The sequence below is a fragment of the Mauremys reevesii genome, linkage group 10 (genome assembly GCF_016161935.1).
Source record: "Mauremys reevesii isolate NIE-2019 linkage group 10, ASM1616193v1, whole genome shotgun sequence".
Classification (NCBI taxonomy): Eukaryota; Metazoa; Chordata; order Testudines; family Geoemydidae; genus Mauremys; species Mauremys reevesii.
In genome coordinates this window covers 72,651,842-72,672,473 of record NC_052632.1, presented here as the reverse complement: position 1 = coordinate 72,672,473, position 20,632 = coordinate 72,651,842, and the positions used below count along the sequence as shown (strand labels likewise).

The following is a 20,632-nucleotide window of genomic DNA, read 5'->3' as shown; positions in this document are numbered from 1 at the left end:
ATCAAACTGAATGGAGCTATGCCGCCTTACTCTAGCTGAGGATATGTAATATTTCGCACATACAAAACTGGTTCTGTTCACTAATGACAAGGGATCCGCACACCTATGTGAGTTTCATGTAGTGTATTATATAGTTTGTTACAAAGCAGAGGAATACAAATATACAAGTATTCCAGAGGCACCAAGTAACATAATCATCTCCTATTGTTCCCCTTGGCTCTGTTCAGATATCGAGCTGGCTGTGCACCAACCAAGAAGAATCCACACTGTCACCTCCATGTACTGATTTCCAACTGTAAGTGGATTATTTGGATGCAGCGGTACTAGCCAGAGCAGGGATACTGTAACAATTCATGTACTGTGGGTGCTGAAAGCCATTGAACCCAACTGCAAACTCTGTATATGATGGAAACCGCTTCAAGCCAGGGGGTGCGGCAGCACCTTCAGCACCCCTATTTCCAGCACCAGTGGCCATTAAAGCAGAAAAGCAGCCGTGACCATTAACTTTCCCTTTTGTGATTTCCCCTTGAGCACTTTGTATGAGTGAGACTCAGGACTCCAAACAGCGTGAGGTGAAAATGGACATGCCCAGGGTGCGGCTGGGGGCAGAGCTCATTGGCAGTTATGGTAACAGACTGAAAATGTGGATTAGGTGTCCAATGTACCTAGACAAACCTCCCAGAAGTATCGGAGAAATCAAGCTCTTTTCCTTCCTCCTGCCCACGACCAGCCTAAACCTTCCTGTTCTCTCACTCTTGCGTGCACCAGTAGTCCTGGTGAAGTCCATAAGTCTGCTTGTGTGACTGTGAGCCCCGTCCTCCCATTGGCTAACAATCAGTCCAGGTGTCTGTGCTCGTGGCACTGTGCTTTTGAGAAGGACCGGGTGCTACTGGAATGCAGTAATGCTGAAATTACACAGGCCCTGAGCCTCCAAGCAGACCCATCTGGGTGGAGTCCTGGATTTACATGGATCCTCCCTGACTTTTGGTACAGGTGCAGGAATCTGCCTGGGAAAGCCGTTTACAGAGGTGAGGCCGAAGATTGTTACTTTGCTACTTTATCACCCATGCCTAATTTTCCTTTGCACTTTCATAGCCTGCTTTATCTTGGCAACTCTTGATGTACATGAATCCATCCTTATGACTCCTCATGGGAGAGAGCTGAGGGTTCTTGTCCTTGTTCTATGATGGGAGATTTGCTCAAGGTTACCAGAGGAAGTCAGTGTCAGGGCTGGGATTAGAACTCAAGAATGCCCCGGCCTGTGCTCCTCACTACTGCAGCTCTCTCTGAAATGCATCCTTTGTCTATGGATGGAATTTAATAATCCAAGAAACAAGCATATCTTAAAAAGGGAAACGCCCTGAGGTTTGGTCTATGTAACAGGAAGACCGCAGTGTAACTGTTATCAATTCAGTTAGAATTGGTGGGAGGAACTGCTTTTTATCCATCTGCTGATAAGGAAAAATGTAAGGCGGAGGGCTGCCTCTCTTCTGCTCATTGGGAAGCTAACAATGTTCTTTCCAGATGATATAATATTCCAGACAGTTTTGCTTGTATGCAGTTACTGTCTGCCTGATATTTCGGTTTGGCATTGCTGTACATGTATTTGCTGTGAACTGTTTACTTGTGTAATGGAGTGAATACTCTTTAGAATCATGTGCAGGCTTTCAGTTTAATACCTTTCTACTTGCATAGTCATGATATTGATTTGGCCATTGCAGGATCAGGGCCTTAGAGACGCTCTCTCAGCTTCTTTGAGTTATTATTGCTAATATGTCTTCTTGGTTTCACGTAGGTGTAGCTCAGATTTCCCCTTTTGGGACAGCGGCTTTTGTAATTCCCAATAACAGACCGATGGAGTTTTATTTTGTAAAACAACTGCTCTCATCTCTTGCCAGTTGCAGCCTAGACAAGATTTTTATGGCTAGTAAAGCCTGAAAATAGAATTTCATAATAGAAGATGCTGACACAGCTGTAACTCTTTAACAGTGCAAATGGCTCCTCCATAATAAAAGGAAAGCAGCCAAAATCCCACGGAGGAAAGAGCCGACACTGGGGAGGAAAAGATGGCCTTTTTGGTAGTCTGAGTCAGATATTTTCAATGTATCACCAGAAGGAAGAGGCTCCTAGGCAGACAGATTCCTATGAAACCTTCAGCGTTTCTCGGCTTGAGTGTAACTGCCACACCGGCCAGCATTTCCAAAGGTGCTTAGCTCCCACTGACTTCATCACGAGGGCTTAGAGCTCAGCACTTCTGAAGACCAGGCTCATAACAGCTGTTACTAAGGCCACTATTTAGCAATTCAGAAAATATTTGCTGGGTTAAAAAGGTTTAAAATATTATTTTTTAATTAAATCTGACTACAAATGCTGATTGGCAATGGAAAGACAGAAACCATCGGTGTGAGGACAGCCTAGCACCAGAGCTGGTCCCACCTCCAGTGGAGCTAGTGGGAGCTTTGTGGAGCTTGCTAAAGTCCCCCAGCTGGTTATGCTCTCTGGGCTGATCCAGCACCTGTTGAAGTCATTGGAAAGGCTCCCACTGACTTCAGTGGGCATTGGAGCAGAACCATAAGCAGCATGATAGCAGGGCCTCCTCTTGTATATGTGTTTAGATCCCTCTCTGCCTTTAAAGGTCCCATCATTGTGACTCAGGTCAGTAGGTGATTGTGTCTTTGCTGTCATGGGCCCTGCCATGTGGAACTTGCTCCCCACCCAACAACCACCACAGATCATTCCTCCCCACTTCTGCTGTTTGTGCTTTCACGTTCCTGTACGGCAAGCGTAGCTGCTCAGAAATCCATGGCATGACGAAGCCAGATCCTCAGCTGCTGTCCCTCAGCATAGCCTTGTTGACTTTCATGGAGCTATGCTGATTGACTAAGGTTCTGTAAATCAGGAGTACTAACTCAGCTGAAATCTATGGAGTTAACACAGTGTAAATCAGGAGTGAAGCTGGATGGAGTTAGGCTTGTGTAAAGTTGGTGTAAGTGAAAGAGGATCAGGGCCCTTTATTTCCAAAGCATTTTCACTATGACTGCGTTGGTTCCCATAGTTATGACTTCTCCACCTCCCATTCTCTTCTTATGCTGGTCCCCTGTCCACTCTCTTCACATGCACTTTTTGTTCTCCTCATTTGAAGTTTGCAGTGGGATTTTTACTACAAAGTTTTTCTTGCATTGTGGCAAGGCATGCGCCACAAATTATATTATTATTAGATTTAAATAATGATGATTGCTCTCAATCAATCTTCCACCCCTACCATCCCCCTTTCCTTTATGAGAGGGCTTGTTCTGATCATCTGCAACAGTCCCCATTATATTTGATTTTATTACAAGATATAAATTTCTTTCTGCAGCCCTGGAACACAGAGTGCAGAGAGGAGAGCAGAATTGCCTAGCAACCAGGAGAACAAAAAATTAAGACAATCAATAAGCCTGGATGGAAAGCTAAACAGGGACTTTAAAACAAAATATTTTCTTGTTGTTCCTCCTCTGGTAATGATTTGCAATATCTCAGCTGTAGCATGGAGAGGTCATTATGTGCAATGGATACTTCTGGGGGCAGGAAGGGACTGGTCTGCATCAAAATTAAAGGATAGATGAAAACCCAGCAACCGGACCCGGACTTGCATAATACCCTCATCCTGCAAACACGCATATGAGTAATCCCACTGACTTTAATGGAACTATTCACGTATGCAAGTGTTTGCAGGCATGGGACCAAGAGTCTACCTCAGGGCCAGTTCTGCTGTCATTTACACTTGTATAAATCCAGAGTAATTCCACTGAAGTCAGCAGCTGTACTCCAGATTTACACCAATATAACTGGAAAAAGAATTTTGTTCTGAGTTTTAAGGAGGTGACAGGCTGTTTGACATACAAGTGGGGGGCCCAATTCTGTAGATAGTCCAGATAAAATCTATAGTAGGATTACTTCACAGGAGTCAGAGCTGCAGGATTGGACCCTAGGTTAGCATGATAGCCAGGTTTTTCAAAGCTAGATGTACAGAGGGTTGCTTCATGATATGAATTTTTTAAAAGATCAGAAATTAATGCAGTTAAACTTAGTATTTATCAGTAAAAATGGTAAGATAATTTAGGAAAATATTTTCCAGATTAAGGAGAAGTCCCATTGAAATCAAAGGCACTACTTACAGAAGTGAAGTTACACATGTGATTGAAGGATCAGGGTCATAATTTGGATTTAGTGCTGGTTTTCTGTTGGGTTATTTGAGTGGTGATCCTGAAAACAACATTTGCATACATGCTTAACTTTGGATGGAAGTCAAATCAATGGGATTCCTCATCATAAAGTCAGACAGATAAGTAAGCCTTTGCACCATGAAAGCTTTGATTTTTTCTTTTTAAGGGGATGGGGTGTAATTGAACAAGTGGATTCAAAAATTATTCTGGCACAGTAATTTCTAGGTGATGTATGATCTCGATGCAATTGACTAACAGTTGGGGAGGAAGGATGAGCCAGTATTTAGCATGTTCACCTAGGATGTGGGAGACCTGGCTTCAGTTTGCTGCTGGACCACAGAAACTGAGGGACCTTGGAGAAATCTGTTAGGGCCCAGCTCCCCATCAGTACAGTGGGGATTATAGCACTTCCCTACCTCACGGGGTGTTGTGGGGATAAATATGTAAAAATTGGAAGGTACTCAGGTGCTAAGATGATGAAGAGATTTGTAAAGTGCTTTGAGACCCTTGCAAGGAAAGTGCTATTGAAATAAATCAGCTTTTTTTTTAATTTGAATTTTATCAATAAAGAAGGGGGGGAAAGCAGGAGGGTCAGGGGAAAAGTGTGGACATCAGTCAAGTTTTTTTTTTATTAAGAGGGGTATATATTTTAATTTTACTAAACAAAAATACACTCAATGATCAACATCAAACAAAAAAAAAAGAAAATCCAAAATATCAACCCCCAAAACCTCCGCTAAAATAAACACAACAGAAGGCCCTGCTCATACTTAACTTTATGCACTGTGAGTCTTCCCCCTTGGTTTCACACAAACTAAGGCCCCAGCCTTGCAAATGGATCTGTCCAGGTTCCTCTGGGCACCCAGGCAGCGCTTCATTGCAATCAGAAAAGCGCCCAGCCAGATCCATGCCGCCGAGGGCCCCAGCCTGCAAACGCTCAGTGAAGCCAGTGGGGCTACTCGTCTCTGCAGGCTCAGGGGTAAAAGGTGGGAAGAAGGTTTTGTCCTGCCCTGTCCTCCCCGCAGCGCGCCGCTCTCACGCCCAGGGGGCTCTGTGGGGCCCGGCTGCAGGAGGGAGGATTCGCCACTGGGGGTCGCGGGTGAACCAGGCTGGCCAGGAGAGGGCCCGGCTCGGGGCTCCTGCGAAAGGCAGCGCGTTCCCCGCCGCCGCGGGAGGAATGCGGAACCAGCCCCGTGCAAAGAGCTGCGGCGGCCGCTGCCCGGGCTGGAGGCTGCTCAGCGCCCAGTGAGCAGGATGGGGAAGCGGGAGCCCTAAGCGCCCTGCTGCCGCCCAGGGGGTCCGCCTTGCTCGTCTGAGCCGGGGCCAGATGAAGCAGCCCCCGGCGGCGAGGTAGCTTCTCCAGCGCCCCCAGCCCAGCCCCATGAAGCTCATCTAGCGGAGGAGGAGGAGAGAAGCCAGAGCCGAGCCCAGCTCACTCGCACCGTCCCCATGGCGAGGGAGAAGCCCAGGAAGGCTTTGCAGGAGCTGCTCCAGAGACCGGGCAACCAGCTGTGCGCGGACTGCTCCGCACCTGGTAAGGGCGGGGCCCCGCGGGCTGGAGCGAGCTGCCCGGGCTGGGGGAGCTGCGTGGCCGGGCAGGCGCGGAGGGAGCGGGATCCCTCGGCGGCCGCCGCCGCCCTGTGGGGTCCGGGCTGCACCTGCCGCCCGGGCAGGGCGGGGTCCCGTTCAAGTTTGCCTGGGCCAGGTGGCCGCCCCGCTCGGGGAGAGCCCGGCGGGCTGGGCGCCCTGCGGCGGCGAGCTCCGCTGTCAGCCTGCAGCGGGTGCGGTGCTTGCCCCTAGCCGGGCTATTGCAAAACTGCGGGCTCTGGAGAAAGAGGAAACCGGCCGCTGGGCTCTCTGGAAGGGGCCGCGTGAGCAGGGTCCGAGCCCCCCCTCGGCCGGGGGTTCCCAGCCCCCATTGGCGAGGCAGGTCTCTCGGTTGCTCAGCTGGGGGAGGCGATGCCCCAGGAGATAGTTGGAGGGAGGGGGCGACCCAGGAGAGGGGCGAGCCCCCGATCCGGCAGCTGGCCGCCCAAGCCGTGCTCCAGACCCTGGTGGGGTGCCAGGGAAGAGAGGGTGCCCTGGAGTCCCAGCAGGGAGAGCCGGGGTACCTCGCCCCCCGCCCCCAGCTCTCTGAGGCTGATTTATGAATGCTGATGTCATCCCCGGCTACTTCAGCCGGTTTGTGTGTGAGAGCTGCAGTGCAGCTCGAGCCCTACGCTCAGATGACAATGACACTTCATTACTTTGCCAGGGTGGGCAGCCAGGCAGCGGTGAGGTTTGCAGGCGTGGGGCTGGGGGCTCTGCCTCCTTGCTCCTGTCGTTATTCCCTCCCTGCAATCTGTGTGGAGCTTTTGTTGCCAAGTAGCCAAGGTTCCCTTTCTCAGGGAATCAACAGACCTGGTGCTCCCAGTGCCTGGCTGTGCCACTTTCTGCCAGCCAACCTTTGACCACCGCCACAAAGGTGTTTGCTGTAGACTTCGCCCCTTTCTTCTTGCTTCATAACTATAGATGATAAAATGTCAGTTGTGCTCATTGCTGGGGGTGGGGGAGATTCTGAGCCAGACACACACCCTTCCTTGTCCTTTGAATGGAGAAGTCACTGAGGGCTGAGCCTGGTGGTTTGAATGCCTTACTGAGTGCAGTGATGCTCAGGTCTGTGTTTGCAGGTGTCTGTACAGACCCCCTAGGGAAAAGTCCTGCAGAGTTTAATAGAAAATAACCTTCCGGGGGAGAGTGACAGAGAATGATACCCTCTTGCAGAAATTGGTAGATTGACTTTAAAATATCAAACCTGCAGAAGGGCTATTTTAAGCTATTACACTCTATAGGTTTTAGGACGTTGACGGAATGTTATTACCTTTTTGTAGCATCTCATTGATTTCCATCTTGTTAAATATCGGTAGGATCTGGGATGGATCATTAACCGTGGGTTTGTGTCCCTAATCTGCATTGAAGCTAAACTGGGATCCCCTAAAGATACTTTCAATCACATTGTACCTGGCTAGTGATGCCTAAGAACCTGCTACTACACAGTGTGTGTGGCTTTGCTGGCTGGTAGAACTCCACCTAGTCACTCCCACCTCTTGCGGTATAACCTTATTAACCCACTTCTTAGGCATCTTGCTGTACACAACTTGGCTCTGATTGCAGTAGGAGTCTCCCTAAAAACCTTCCTGAAGGAGAATTTTCAGGCTGGGACTGTTCAGATCAATAGCAACTGTTAAGGGGGGAGTAATGGAAAGCCCACCCAACAAAAGAGGGAGTAGTTACCCAGTATCATCATGATTCAGATGAAACCGTGGCTCAATAAAATAGCTTATGTTGTGGTTAGGTTATTAGGGACTCCGAAGGTGGGTTTTCAAGCTATGAAGCCACAGGCTGTTGGTCACACCTGGGTGCAGAGATGTGCTCAGTGATATCGCATCTTGTAACAGAGAAAAAATTGGGTCACTGTCTTGTGATGCAAGATGTAGTATTATTGTAAGTCAGCTCCTTTTCGATGTGGTCTAACATAACCTTAACAGCCTGGTTTTCTCCTGCGTTGTACCCCTGCTCTGCAGCTCCATTTCCTCATTGACCCTGCCGCTTTAGTTTTTTTTAACCATGCGCAGTAACTCTACCGTAGTATATGCCTCTGACTGGGGTTCAGTGTCAGTAAACTGACATGCCTGTGCATGTTATGGGTTATTTAGGACAACTAAAGATGAGAGACACACACACAGTGTGAATGTGTGTTGCATATAAAATCAGTGGACCAAATCTGGTTATTTGCATTGGGGTAAAGGAGAGTAGGATTTGGGGCAGTGCTTTCCAATCTAGGCTAGGCAAGGCAAGGAGCAGTGAGGTGGGAACAGTTACATGACCCTTGACTTGCATTGCCCTATGCTACATCCTGCCATGTGCAGGTTAAATAGCAGGCGGTGTATTTCCCTGATCCTGCAGTGGCTCCCAATACAGCCAGTTGTAAGAGTTTCTCCTGTTTACAGGGCAGGCATATCAGCCCAAGTTTCCCTTCTCATCCTGTGTCTCATTTAGCTCAGGCATGAGGCCACATGTAGTCTACAGCAGTGGTTTTCAACCTGTGGTCCACGGACCCCTGGGGCCGCAGACTATGTCTAAGATTTCCACAGGGGTCTGCATCTCCATCTGAATTTTTTTTAGGGTTCTGCAAATGAAAAATGGTTGAAAACCACTAGCTGAAAACCCACAGAGTCAATGGAGAGTAACCTTCCTTTTAGTGAGAGAACTGGGCGGAGGTGGGTGAGAGAACACACACACACCAAAATAGAAATAGGGAAGGAAAAAAATAAAGAAAACAAGATGAGAATGGGAGAAGAGAGGAGAGAAAACAAACAGAAGACAGGCAGGCTGGTGCCAATTGGCAGATGGTGCAAGGGGACGGAGAGAATAGGCATTCAGCTGCCAATCCAGTGCAATCAGGGATCTGGTGAAACTAAAGGCTGATATTCTCTAGTATGGAGTGTGCATGTGTCCCTAACTAAAATACAAGGGAGAATTCATGAGCCAGTGAGAATTGGCTCCAAGATGCAGCTATTTAGCTAAGGGATTCTAACAATAGGGTAAATAATAGAGCTGTTTGGAAAAACAAAACAAAATAGCTACTGTTCTCAAATTATTTTCATTCCATTTGTGTAGAAAGCAGCTCACTTCTCGCTTTTTGAAATTTCCTGCAGAATCAAATCTTTTTTTAGAAATTGTGATTGTTTTTTAAAGTTATATTTTTGTCAATTTTAGAAAATCTCTCCCTTATCATTGATTATTTTTGTTGCGGTAATGCCCCAGAGCCTCAGTCATGGATCAGGACCCCATGGTGCTAGGTGCTGTAGAAACTCTGAACAAAGAGATGGCTCCTGCTCCAAACAGCTTGCAGTCTAACCTCTCCTAGTGGCTAAGCTGTGCAACCTAACGGCACAGCGAAAAAAACAGTCCCCAGAATGGTAAATGAGCATACAAAGTAACCTGAAATAAGCACCTTTCCCTCCAGGCTGTATTGGCAACTTGGTCCTCCTGGTCCATGTGTTCCCCCTGCCCTCCCCTGACTATTTAGGTTAACTGCCCCTCCCAAGCTTTATGGAGACCAAAACCAAAGTGAAGACCAAATACCTAAGATTGGAAAACAAACTAACAGGCTAATTTTTTTCATTTGCAGTTTTTGAGTTTTTTTTTAAAAAAAAGTTTCAGTAAAAACCTAATTGTGGGGGGTTTCTTTTGGAGTGTGTGTGTGTGTGTGTGTGTGTGCACGTGCACTCGCAAAAGTTCATTTTTGCAGAAAAAAGTAATTTTTGACTATAAGTGCTTTCTGTCCAAGAATTCCAACCTGCTATAGCGACCAATGAGAGTGCACGTTATCCGAGTCTTTGAGACTGAATTACAATGCATAAACCATTGTAATAAAACCGTCACTTGGAACGCACGGCCCTGGATATCACATGCTGCAGGACTCTTTGTTGGATTGTGTGTCTCACCTGGTGGAAGCCAGGTTGCAGCAAGTCTGTTTCACTGGACCAAGGTGTTTGTCATCCGGGAAGGCGGAGTGTGGTGTGCCGTCTGACGGCACAGTGAATAATCTCTCCCTGGTGGCTGGCGTGCAGTGTCTCCGAACATGTTAGAATGGTTTTTTTCCTGTAAGACTGAAGCGGCAGCACTTTAGCGTTGCCAGTGTAGACTAGCCCTAATATGGCAATTCAACTGGTTTTAAACCATTCTTTGTCTCCAGCAGTATCTTTCTGCACATGTGAGATGATGGCTGCCTGGGGCCATAGCAAGGCTTTGCATGTTTCTCTTCATATTCCATTCTTATCTGGTTTAGGGTTGCATTTCCGCTGGTTCAAAATCTTTTTTACGTTATCAGGGAGGAAGAAACATGCAAATGCCGCTGGAGTGATGCTACGGCTTAGAGCTTGTCAAGTGCATTTTTATGGGCTCCAACCCATTCATTGTTAATTTTCTCTCATGTGTTCTCATCTTTCCCATTTGACTGGAACTATTGAAATAAATGGACAAATATGTAACTTCCACTTAAATATATACGAATTTCATCTAATTCTAACAGGCTGTGTGATAGTGGGAAGGAAGACCAACAGAAACGATAGTGGGGCGGGACCATGTTATTATAGGGCCTGGTGCTGAGCACTCAATTCCCACTGGAGTTGAGGGTATTTAGTATCTTGCTGAACTAGGCCACTCAGAACAGCCTGAGGGTTGAGGAGAGAGCTTACAGCAGGGACCATTACAACCGTAGCTCCCACATACCTAAGAACTGGGACATCTTCCTTTGCTTAAATTGTTGCTCCAGTTAGGCAGAGCCATTTAATGCAACAAACACATGACATAAGGTTGACAGGAGGAAAATGTAAAGAAGTGCAAGAAACCCCTGGCCTTGTTTTGGGAGAAGGAGGGCATTGGAAGAGGTGGGCGGGGGGTGGGGTTTAAGATCAATCAAAAGGATGGGTAAGGAGCTAGCGGGCAGAGGCGGAGAGGAAAGAGTTCCCATTGCATTTGTGTTTTGCTTTAGACCATCTCTGCAGGGAGAAGGGCTTTTTGAACTACAAGAATGCTTCATGTTGCAGGGGTGTGACTGTCCACCCCAATTTCATAACTCGCTAAGCTTGCAGCACTGCTGTGAACTGCAGATAACAAGCCGAGGGGGGCACTCAGGCCCCGAGCGCTGGATGCAAGGGGTTTGGCATATTTGTAAAAATGTCTGGGTAAAAGCTCCACTGACAGGGAGTGGTTGTCTGCAGTGTGCATCCTCATGTGTAAAGAGAAAAGCCTCTTTCTACAACCCCAGCATTTTCTCCTAAAGTACAGTAGCTTGGAGAAGCAACAAAATCCTGACTCTGCACACAAATGTCTTCTGATTCTGGTATTAAATCAACCCTCTCCTGCAGCCCAACCCCCTTCCCCAGCTTGGAGTCCTGTCCTGCACCCAAACTCCCTCCTGGAGCCTGCACTCCCACCAACACCCTGTCCCAGCCCTCTCCTGTACCCCAAACCCCGCATCCCCCACCCCAGAGCCCACAACCCCAGCTGGAGCCCTCACCCCCTGACCCCAACCCCCTGCTCCAGCCCAGAGCCCTCTCCCACACCCCAAACCCCTCATCCCTGGTTCCAACCCAGAGCCTGCATGCCCAGCCAAAGCCCTCACCCCCATCCTGCATCCCTGCCCCAGCTTGGTGAAAGTGAGTGACGGCAGGGGAGAGTGAGTGATGGAGGGAGCGGGGCTGGAGTGAGTGGGGGCGGGGCCTCAGAGAAGGGGCGGGGTGGGGGTGTTTGGTTTTGTGCGATTAGAAAGTTGGCAACCTTATCCCCAAGACATTTGTCTTGATCAGGCTAGCGACAATAATAAATAAAAGGGTCTTTTTAAAGGCTGAGAAAATGTGTCACTGCTTGTTCCTTGAGGCTTTGGGGTTCATGTATAACTCATGCTAAGAGGGTGGGAGTCTGTGTTCCCATCTTGTGGCTGTTCCACATGGGTTTGGGTCTGCTGCTGGTCCCAGCTAACGGAGTTAGTTCTTTAGCGGAAGTGGCAAAGGCTTATGCTTTCAGTTCTGAAGGTCTTAGATTCAAACTCTGCTTATGGGTACAGGTGCAGTTGGTTATATAACCACCATATTCCTGTTAACTTCCATCCCATCCCTGTTTCTTCCCTCTCTCCTTCAAGTTTGATAAGTTGTGTCTTGAGTCTTATGAGAGAACCAGGAAATCTGTGAGATTTTTTTTTACGTGATTATTATTTCTTGAAGGACAGTAGTGTGTTTAGTAATGATGAGCTAAAGAGTGTTTTATGCACTGAGTTTTCTTTTGGGATGTGACAGAGGTAGGGGCCAGTTGGGGAAGTTAATTTCTGAATCCACTCTGAATTTACCATATGTCCTGGATCTTTCTCTAGCCCTTGTCTTCATTTTCTGTACTTTCAAAGATGAATGAAGCATAAAAATGCCACCTGAATATCTTGCTCCTAGGCTTAGTTTGTAAAGATAGGCATGATAACAGCAGATTTGTAACTTTAAAACCAATATAGTTGATCAGTTAACACCATAATTATCTGCAGTGTTTTGCAGTGGAAGTAGTCTGAAACTGGCACCTGTTGTACTGTAGCAATGATACTTAAAGACCAGTGGCTTATTGCATTTGGGGCGGTGTGTTCTGTTTAATATTCCCCTATCAACGTTGTTTTCCATGTTAAGGGAACAAAGCCATTTGGTTGGAACTTAGGAATGCCTGGAGGTTTTCTTTTATCAGGTTTTACTGCTATTTACTAAAGGGAGAAGCTTGATGATAACTGTTTTTTTAATAGCGGTCATGATGATGGTAAAACTAACAGCAAGAACTGATTCAGTCAAACTTTATCTTGGGCAGACATAAAGCTGCAATAAATCAAAATGAATGGAGCAAAAAGTGCATGTGAGTGACAGTATTTGTTACTGGCTCAAAAGGGCACGTCCCATAAGTCGTCTGAGACACAATTATTTTTGAACTACCTAGATTTACATTAGGCAGCCTGTGCAACTGCGGTTTAACTATGGGGCACTTAAAAAGAACCTTCTCTTTCAAAGCATGGATTTAATCAATGTGATTAACTACAACTTGCTGCAAAACTTCTTTACTTCGTTCGTGTCTCGTCTTTAAAACAGCTTCATGTAAGCGTGCGGGACTCACCCCTGCGGCGCCTCCTGCAGGTCGTCTCAGGGAATTAGCTCTCCAGCCTCCGGAGCGCCCTCTGCAGGCTGGTGTCCCACTGCTGCTTGGCCCCCATGTCCCTCCCAGGACTCGGGTGCCCCATTATCTGGGATGCTGCCCCCGGCAGTACACCCCTCGGTCTCAGGGTCTCCCCTCCCCGGGGAACCCCCACCCCCACCTCACCTCAGTCGTAGGCTACTGCCAGTCACCAACTAGCCCCCACTCCCTGGGGCAGATTGCAGTATAAGCCACTCATCACAGGCAAGGGGTTTTTTGGACCTGCTGCTTTTCTCTGCAACCCAGTACCTCTATGGGGCCTTGGACAAGGCCCTGCAGCCTGGGGAGTTGCCAGCCTGGAGCTCCCCAGCCCCTCTGGCCTTTCCCCAGCCCTGCCTCACTCTAGGCACTCTGAGCTTCCCAGCAGCCAGACCCCTCTGGAAAGTAGAGAGAGACTGTCTGCTCCTTGGGCCACGGCCCTCTTATAAGGGCCAGCTGCGGCCTGATTGGGGCGTGGCCCAGCTGTGGCTACTTCCCCAATCAGCCCAGCCTAAGGCTCCCAGCCCTCTCCAAGGGCTGCCTTTTAACCCCTTCCAGGCCGGGCGCGGGTGACCACCCTGCTACACTTCAGCTTCATGAGTGTAGTCGTTTGCTTGGTCACATCAAATCCTGTCTCTGAAATCTGATCGTGCTCCATCAAGACAACCAACTGCTGGGATGAAACCTGTGACAACCCCAAGGTCTGGGCGTGTTTTAGGTTGCTCTATGTCTGAGCTGAGAATTTTTCAACACCTGTTACCCTGGGGGGCAGTAATGAAGACAGTGAGGCTCTGATTGGTGGTTGTTATAGCTTCCTTCATCCAAAAGTAGAGCAAAGCACATTACAGGATAATAGATGCAGAGCTGGGGATCAAACCTATGAACTGTGCAGGGAACTCTCTGACTCCAATGGGAGTTCCCTATATGCTCCTCCCCCCCACCCTCCCCCCCGCTTCTCTCTGCCTCCTGGCCGGATCCCAGTGCACCTCCGGCTCTGGGCAGTCTCTGCTTCCCACCACCTGTCTCCCTGGAGCTGAGCCGCCTGAGACTGGTGCAGAAGCCTGGTCAGTCTCACCAGTTGGGGGCGGGGTGGGCACAGTGTGCCAATTTGTAATTAGTGCCCTCACACGGGGCTGGGTGGGGCAGGGCCACCCCTGCCATATCATGCCCCTGGCCGGCCCCTTGCTCCGCCCCCTCCCCCCATGCCATGCTCCGGGGGGGCCCATAAATATGTTTGGCACCAGGTCCACAAAAGGTTAATTCAGCCCTGCTATGCAGTAGCAGAGGCAAGAAGGGAAAAAAAGAAGCAGCTGGGGAGGGGGTGACCAGGGGGTAATTGGAGGATGGAGGGGAGTGGAGAAATCAGTAGCAGATTATAGCGTTTTGAGGGCCAGTTTCTCTTGCGGAGCAGTCAGTCCTGGAGAATTTTAATTCTCCACAGTTCTTTTCTGTCCTGGCTTAGGTTGGAGGGGATTAATTTCACTCTTGACACATTCTGAGCTATGCTCCTTTCCACTCATCCCGCTGGCACCAAAAACAATCACCAAGTTATGCTGTGAGAGGCCAGTGGCTGTCGGTGTTCAGCAAAACACAGACATCAATGCACATCTCCCCATTCCCCACCCTCTCCTCCCCATTGAGATTCTGTGTTTAGGAGCAGCTAAAATATTTTGAAAACCAGAAGAGCAATAAACAGAAAGTCACTGCTAACACACAGCACTGTTAGGGAGAGCTACCCAGCATTAAAAATGAGTCCCTCTGCCTTATTGCTGACAGGTCCGGTAAGCAGAGTGAAATATGCAGCTCTTTCATCATGCAATAGAAAAGGTTAACTTGCTCTGCTGCAGTTTGGTGGGACTTGAGTTTGGAGCAACACAGCCTCCGTTGTAGGTTAGAGCTGAACAGGCAAGGTTGAAAGGAAGGTGGCAGAGAGAGAGATGGCTACAGCAGGCGAAGGCTTTATCGGGTAAACTGGTACAGTTGCTCCAAAAGATTGGGTCTTCCCTCCCCTCACACTTTTGCCACCGTCTGTTCTTCGGAAGTACAAACGGCCTGTAAGGTTCTGGAAAACATGGTTCCTGCTAATGGGCCAAATTCTGCATCCTTAATCAAGAAAAGCTGCCACCAAATTCAGTAGGGGTTTTGTTTGATTAAGGGCGACAGAATTTGGTTCAAAGAACTGATTATTTGCACTAGGGTAGTGACTAGAGGCCCCACCTGAGCCTGGAACCCCATTGTGCTTTGTGGTGTACTAGCATACGGTAAAGGACAGTCCCTGCCCACAAGAACTCACACTCCAAATCGACCAGACAAAGGGTAAGAGAGAGGTAGTGTAACTCTCCCCATTTTACAGGTGGGGAGCTGAGGCACAGAGATATTAAGGGCCAGATTCTGAGCTGGTGTAAATCATTGTGGCTGATTTATGCTAATTGAGCATCAAGCCATACGGGGACTTGACCGAGGCAGAGCTGGATACTGAAACCTGATCTCCTGTGTCTCTAGTGCCCAACAGTTCTCAAACTGGCAGTTGTGAGGTTATTATGTGGGGGATCGTGAGCTGTCAGCCCCCACCCCAAACCCTGCTTTGCCTCCAGCATTTAGAATGGCGTTACAAATTAAAACCACTTTTTTTTTATATTTAAGGGTGGTTGCACTCAGAGGCTTGCTGTATGAAAGGGGTCACAGATGCAAAAGACTGAGAACCCTTAACCCAAGAAGTGATCCCATCTCGAATATGGATTTTCTTCCATTGATCTGTGATACTCTGGCCTTCCTTTTGTGTCCCACATTTCATCAATGGCAAGTTGCAAGCTTTGAGCTTGAACTAGTGGATGGAGTAAAATGTGACATCTCCCATCGCTATAAAACATTTTAACAGAGCTTTTCCAGAAAGGTTTTTGGAAGCTTGCACCTAGACAGTTCAGACAGTGTAAAAAAAAAAATCCCCCTAAATATTCCTGCCCGTTTAAGATAACATTTGTTTGTAAAGAGACAAACCTGGTATTTTTTTTAATCTCTTCTGACAAAATTCACACAGCCTGATATGCACTTTGGTAGAAATTGTGCTGAAATAGGCACTGCTTTGATCTGATCTCATTACTCTGAGAAATCTTAAAGCATGATAACATCATTGCAGAATTGCTTTACTGAGACTATGGTGCCAACCATCGCTTGAGTCAGCCTCTGACAGGTTTATTCTTGTGGTTAAACACACGCTTTGCTGCCCGGGATGTTTATATTTGAGTCTTCTTCATGTGTTTGTGAAAGAAAATCAGTTAACCGCACTTTCTGCACATCTTGGATGTGCAAGGGCCTAGGTTCAAAGAATAGGTTAGGGGTGCCCTTCCCATTTCCAAAATCTAAAATTTTGCTTACATTTACCAACTTGGAAAATCAGAACATATCCATCTTTTCCACAAATCCATGAACACAATATATAGGCTGTTTCTATACATTTTTGCAGGGTGTCTACACACACAAACATTCTATTTACATATTTATATAAAATTTAACTAAAATTGTTGTTTTCTAGTTTTTGGGTTGAGAACTATATCAAGCTTTTCTATCTTAAAGAGTAACTTGCAAAGTAACCATCAGGAAATTCAAAACATAAGGCTTCTGCGGCAACATTAACTCAGCCATGTGGCACATTCGTAGCAATTTATATTCCTTTCTCACTCTTTAGTATATGTTTTATAACACTTTTTTTGTCAAAACTATACAGTCGCAGGTAACATTGTTGTAATGCTTATAAAGATGAAAGTTAATCTTTTTTCAATGTTTCTTTACCTTTGCTTCTAACACCATTTTAGAGTACGACTGAAAGAATTTTAAACGTCTAGTTTATTTCTCCACACTAAAGCATATTGAAATGGAAAGAATTAAAAAAAGCCAAATAATACATTCAATAAAGCAAAAGTAAAGGATATTGGAGAGTCTGTGAATAGCCCCATGTGGAACAAACAGGGGGAATTCATGGGAAAATCGGGGAGCTCATCACCACAGATTTATGAGGTTGCCAGATAGACAAAGGCAAAATGGGAGGAATAATGTCTATTTTTATTGGAATTTTTGAAGTTTAGCGTTTATAAATGCTACTTCCTCCCCCGGATATTAGTTTTGGTTAAAAATTGCTAGAGGAGTATTTAAACATTGTTACTATATAACAGGGGTCGGCAACCTTTCAGAAGTGGTTTTGCATGCCAGTAATAGATTTTAACATTTTTAGAAGGTCTCTTTCTATAAGTCTATAATATATAACTAAAACTATTGCATGTAAAGTAAATAAGCTTTTTAAAATGTTCAAGAAGCTTCATTTAAAATTAAATTAAAATGCAGAGCCCCCCGGACCGGTGGCCAGGTCCCGGGCAGTGTGAGTGACACTGAAGATCATCTCATATGCTGCCTTCGGCACGTGTGCCATAAGTTGCCTACCCCTGCTATATAAAGGTTTTTGTTCTCTGGGGTTACAGGTTAGCTTGATAATAAAACTGTGTAAACCATGTAAAATTGCTTAAAAGCTCATATGAAAAACTCTCAAGTGTACTCCAGATATGTTAAGAGCCTCTCTACTGAGAGAGAATATTTATTAACAAATTGATATAGTTCTTTATAATAACTACACACAAAACCCCCAAGAGGCTAAAAAAGGGTTTAGAAGAGTTTGTCAAAAGGACTTTCCTGTAGTTTCACTTTTTGTTTTGACACGTGTAAGCGGGGGAATGGTCCCACTATTGTGGGGAACTTTCCTGGTTTATACACTACCCCAGTGAAGTGAGCTAGCGAAAGGATCTGAATCCCTGCTCCTACTTCCTTTACCCAGAGCCCTGCCTGACCTCAAGGGCTCCCCTCCCACTCCCCTGTGTGGCAGAGTCTTCGTAACCCCGACAAGGCTGGGCCCAGGATTCCTGGGGGGCTCAACCCCCAACCCTGCTGTGGTCACCTAGGACAGGGGCTAGGGTGTCCCCACTCCGGGGTGCTCTCTCAGTACTGGATGCTCCCCGACCCACTGAGCATTACATACAATTCAAAGCAAATACAATGTATTAAATAGCAATCAATAAAAAAACAAGGAAAAATGGGAAAGGTTAAAGGAAAACACATAACCCCGCCCTGTGGCATGGGGACATCACAACCGGTGTCTCTGGAATGTAAGGGAAGTTCAGTCTGTTCCTCACAAGTCCCAGGCCCCTTCTCAGGCCCTGGCTGTGCTTCAGGGATGCTGCGGGTCGGACACTTGCTCTGGCGGTGGCCACGTGCTCTCAGGCTCTGGGTGGCAGGACCCTTCTCCCCAGCGTCGCTCCCGCCCCGTCGGGGTTACGATCCCCCTCCAGTTCTGGCCTGCAGGGCTTCTTGGCTGAGGCGTCTTCCTGCACTGGGCCTGTTGCCCAGGGTCCCCCTCGCTCTCCCCAGCTGCTCACCGCACCCAGCTCCGGACTGCTCCAGCCCCAGCTCCAGCTCCACTCTGCATCAGCTCCAGCTCCAGACTGCCTCAGCACAGCTGCTGCTGCTCTGCCTTCAGCTCCCTGGGCTGCTTGTCTGGCCCCTCTGGCTCTGGCTGCTACAGCTCTGCTCTGTGGGCTGCTTCTGTGACTCTGCTCCCAGCACTGATCTGCTCCCTGGGCTGCTTCTCTGGATCTGCCAGGGCTCTGCTCCCCAGCTCAGCTTGGCCCCACTCTGTCTGACCCAGGCAGTTCCAGCTAGGGTGACCAGACAGCAAGTGTGAAAAATCGGGATTGGGGGTGCGGCGGGTAATAGGAGCTTATATAAGAAAAAGACTCCAAAATCGGGACTGTCCCTATAAAATCAGGACATCGGGTCAACCTAATTCCAGCTCACACGGAGAGCGGGACACCCCCCCCCCCGGCCACCCTGTCAATCAGGCTGACCTGGAGCATTGGCCTCTCCCCATTATTCCTGGGGTCTGTCAGTCTCAGGATCCTGATTTCCCATTGGTCTTCCCCTTTCTTTTGGCACTGGGAGTTAGCCCACTAAAACTCCCCTACTGAATGTTGGTAAGGGGACAACACCCCTTACACATGTATGTTAAGTGGTGTGCTGACAGAGCGGTATTGTAAGTGCACCAGCAAACTCGCAACATACTTTGCTACATATACTTTATTTTGTTTTGATAACTCATGAATTAATTTAGCACTAATTAAGGTTTGTTTACACCAGATTAGACCAATGATTCATGCCACTGTCTGAGACAGGATACCGGACTGCAAGTACAAGATGCTTCACCGGAAGGTGCAATACCACAGCGAACAACCACAGAATAACCTCTCCATAGGGAAGGGTGTTCCAAATCCCAGCAGTCAGTGGTTGGTTTAAACACTGAAGCATAAGGGATATAAATATTCATTTTAAAAAAATCCTGCGTGAGAAATTTCAGGGAGATCTAACAAAGCTAGGTGACTGGGCAACATGATAACAGACAGATGAAGTTCAGTGCTGACAATTGCAAGTTAAGGCACGTTGGAAAGAATAAATCTGAACTACTCATCCACACTGCTGGGTTCTACATTGCTGACTACTAAATTAACAGGACAGAAACCTAGGCATCCCTGTGACAACTACAATGGAAATTGGAAATCTTTGCTCAGTTTGCTGGGGCAATCAACGAAACAAAGAGGTAGGATATATAGGGACATCCCACAAAATACTAACGTTAGCATAACACCATAAATGTGGACACTGTGTCTTCAACTCAAATAGTGTGTGCAGCTCAGGTAATCCTCTTCCCTCCCCCTCCCCCGCCTCCAAAATAGAAATAGCAAAACCTGAAAGGGTTCTGAGTGATAATGAAAATGATTGAGGCAGGCAGAGACTGTTGCATAAAGAGAGAATTAAACTGTAGTTGACAGAGGAAATGAATCAGAGGGGACTTAAGAAAGGTGCACACAATAATTAATGGTAAATTGGGGGGCTGCTCTTTACTGCCACACATGCAAGTGGGACGCTCATGGCAATGGAGAGGCAGCAGATTTAAAAAGGCTACAGATATTTTACTTTACACAACATATTGTTAAAGTTTCACAGTTTGGTAGATGACAAACAAGAAATATCCAATTATATGGATAACTAGAAGATTCACAGCTATTGTCAGTAGGATTAAAAAAATGAAGAGTTTGTCTACCTGAGGAAATTGACTGGAATACCTGTTCTGGAATAAAGTGATTTTTATTTCAAAATAGCTGGAAGAGCCGCCCCGGTCAGTTTCCCCTTGTAGTCTTCCAAGAGTTTGTCTATCAAGCCTCATGCTTCTGGGCACAAACAAAGCAATAAGCGGGGTGTGGGTGGATGCACCTTCCCCGATGGATGGGTTCCCATTTGCTCAGGTTTCTTGATCTAGTTCTGAAGCATCAGCCCCAGCTGGAGGCAGGATATTGGTCTGGCTGCTGGGCAGGGCAGTTCTTGTGTCACAAGCTGGTGTCCCCGTTGCCAAGCAATGTCCTGTGGCAGGTTGTTGTGCAGACTGCTCACATGCAGGTTGTAAGTGCCTTGCACATCTTGGGTAGCGCCAGTTCCCCCTCGAGCACCTGGCCTGCAGCAAGGCAGCAGCTGTGGGGCAGTGGTTTGTGGGCGAGAGGGTTGCAGCCTCAAGACAGAGACAGTGGTGGGGGATGGGCAGGGGCTGATTTCTAACACACACATTGCTATCAGAATAAGAGACACCGATACCG

At 47.3% G+C, this 20,632-nt stretch overlaps 1 protein-coding gene across 2 annotated transcripts in view; it reads left to right on the top strand.

Annotated features, from left to right (window-relative positions):
* Nucleotides 1–5,283: 5,283 nt before the first annotated feature.
* Nucleotides 5,284–20,632, top strand: part of ADAP1 (ArfGAP with dual PH domains 1) — a 95,931-nt gene continuing 80,582 nt past the window's right edge. The window contains exon 1 of one of the 2 annotated variants that reach the window (XM_039493288.1): nucleotides 5,284–5,739. In XM_039493288.1, the coding sequence (XP_039349222.1) occupies nucleotides 5,655–5,739 (85 nt within the window). In that variant the 5' untranslated portion in view covers nucleotides 5,284–5,654. Of the gene's footprint in view, nucleotides 5,740–6,020; nucleotides 6,132–20,632 lie in introns of those variants that run through there. The other variant, XM_039493289.1, reaches the window with a different exon arrangement.